This window comes from Propithecus coquereli, unplaced genomic scaffold, assembly GCF_000956105.1.
Source record: "Propithecus coquereli isolate 6110/MARCELLA unplaced genomic scaffold, Pcoq_1.0 Scaffold344, whole genome shotgun sequence".
Taxonomy (NCBI): Eukaryota; Metazoa; Chordata; class Mammalia; order Primates; family Indriidae; genus Propithecus; species Propithecus coquereli.
The window spans coordinates 3007991-3010556 of NW_012149108.1; the positions used below are offsets into that span (position 1 = coordinate 3007991).

At 45.6% G+C, this 2566-nt stretch overlaps 1 protein-coding gene across 1 annotated transcript; it reads left to right on the forward strand.

The window, feature by feature from the left end:
• Positions 1–559: 559 nt before the first annotated feature.
• On the forward strand, positions 560–1490 carry KLF17 (Kruppel-like factor 17). Its single transcript, XM_012651002.1, is given in 5 exon segments — positions 560–665; positions 668–837; positions 840–982; positions 984–1107; positions 1110–1490. Coding segments are annotated over 5 exon segments (924 nt in total).
• Positions 1491–2566: the final 1076 nt, after the last annotated feature.

Below are 2566 nucleotides of genomic sequence, written 5' to 3' on the forward strand. Positions count from 1 at the left end.
AACTACTCCTTTTAACCTTCTTTTATGTTTACCTTGCTGAAATATAGTTAAATGCTTTCAGTAAAATATAAAACCACCAACAGTCAAAACCTACCAAAAACTTCTGTTTCTCCAGATATGAGCAAATAAACAACTTAGCTTTGAGACAAATAAACTATTTAGCTTAATAAAATTTTACACATTTAATTTTGTAAACAACCTGTAAGTAAGCAAAGTCATTTCAATTTTGTTGAATGAATTTCTGTTGAATGTCTATTATGTGACCATAATATATTTGGGGTTATGGGATAGAAAAAAAGAAAGATATCTCTACAGACCCAGATCTCAAGGATCTATGAATCTCATGGGCTAATTAGTGCGAATTTCCTTTTCTAGACAAAGCCTTCATGTGAAGTTTAAACAGGCATTGCTCTGGCACAGCATTAATTAGAGGCTGAGTGCAGTGACTGTGGCTTGCTGAGACACCTGCCTGTGACACCAAGGAGGCAGCTGGTTTCCTGTCTGGTCTGAAGTTGGTCTCGACCCCACACAACTGATGTGAAATGGATCCCAGGTTGAGATGGAGCAGGAAGCTAAGGAGCTGAGTCAGTGGCAGGCAGAGCACCAGCTGGCACAGGGTAATGAGAAGTCAATGCCCATCTTGGACATGTCTCCATCTTCTGGAAGCATGGAGTGCACACCTCTTAGAACCATGGCCTACCAGGCATTCAACACTTTCCTCAGGGCATAGAGATGTTGAGGACCCTCTTCGTGTCTGTTGAGGCATCCAGGCAGAATATGATGCATGAAGTAGGGCCACAGTTCAGTATATCACTGTGTGAGCTACTAAGCATGTGTGAGCTACTATCCCCAGGTGATTCTCCACTCCTTCCCAGATACTTTACTGTTGGAGAGTATATCCTTCCCAGTAAGAGATGATGATTTTCAAGGGGCCCCAGATGATACCCTTAAGAAAGCCCAATATTACAGAGATGGCCATGACCTAATGGGAATCTAAGGATGTCCCCCAGGGGGCTGCCAGTCTCACCTTCAAATGGAATTTCCATGATGCTCCACATCAGGGCCCCAACAATGCCTTATTCTGGCCCCTCAACAGTACCTTCCAACAGAGCCTCTCTAACACCCAAATGTTATTGGCCTCAACCATGCCTGCCACTGAGGCCCAGGCTGTGCTCCGCTTTCTGGCTCAGATATTACCCCCAGAGATCTCCATGACTTGGGATGTCCCAGCTGAATCCCAATCATTGCTGGTTTTGGAATCTCGGGACTTTCTTGTGAGTCAGCCAGACTCCCAAGAAGGCCCCTCACCACCTGAGCAGCCCATATCTTCTCCACAGAGAGCAGAGCCAAACTCCAGGGCCCAAGAAAGGGCACACAGAGGGGGATCCTTAGTTTCAAGGGCTTACAGCTGCCCGTATGAGAACTGCAGAAAAGCTCATATGAACCACTCTCACCTTGTGAGACACACAGATGAGAGGTCCTGCACATAAGTGTGGGAAGGCTGTACATGGTCTTCCTTCCATTTTGATGATTTTGGACGACACACATGGACACACATAAGATATAAACCACACAGATGCTGAAGCCTTGTTTTTCCTTCTGGAAAATTAGAAAATCAGTATCGCATTGTATTTGACATGGCATATGTATCACATCAGATTCTGGTACTCACTGACCACATGCTCAGAGTTTCTGTCTCTTCCCACCCTTTCTAGACTTGGATGAAATTCCCTAACACAGGGCATGGGATCTGGCATCCCAAGTTGCCACTAGCAACCTAGAAGTTTGGGGGAGTTAATATTCATGGGGTAAAATTAGAATAATGGGAAATGGGAGCTAAGAGAGAGCCAGGCACATAAATCCCCCTTTTTTCTTCCCGTGAATTTCTGCAAGGCACTGTTTCTCCAAAAGAGAACAGCACATGAGAGACCTTCCAAGTAGATGGTGGACATGCCTGCTGTGCCTCATCCAGTCTTGTCTAGTCACAAAAAAGTGTCCAACCTGGAAATATATCACCTTGCATTACCTCCCATTCCTGCCTCACTTTCATTTCTCACTACCAATGCTTTGGGTTTGCATCTCCCAAATAAACTATCAGTACTTAGTTCTTGTTTTTAGACTCTGTTTTCTAAGTGACTTGAGGAAGACATTAGACCAGGGCAGATAAGGATTAGCCCCCTCCTTCTGTTAATACCTACTACAGATACCTGGATGACCAAGTATGACGTAGAGGGTCCTCAACATCTCTATGCCCTGAGGAAAGTGTTGAATGCCTGGTAGGCCATGGTTCTAAGAGGTGTGCACTCCATGCTTCCAGATGATGGAGACATGTCCAAGATGGGCATTGACTTCTCATTACCCTGTGCCAGCTGGTGCTCTGCCTGCCACTGACTCAGCTCCTTAGCTTCCTGCTCCATCTCAACCTGGGATCCATTTCACATCAGTTGTGTGGGGTCGAGACCAACTTCAGACCAGACAGGAAACCAGCTGCCTCCTTGGTGTCACAGGCAGGTGTCTCAGCAAGCCACAGTCACTGCACTCAGCCTCTAATTAATGCTGTGCCAGA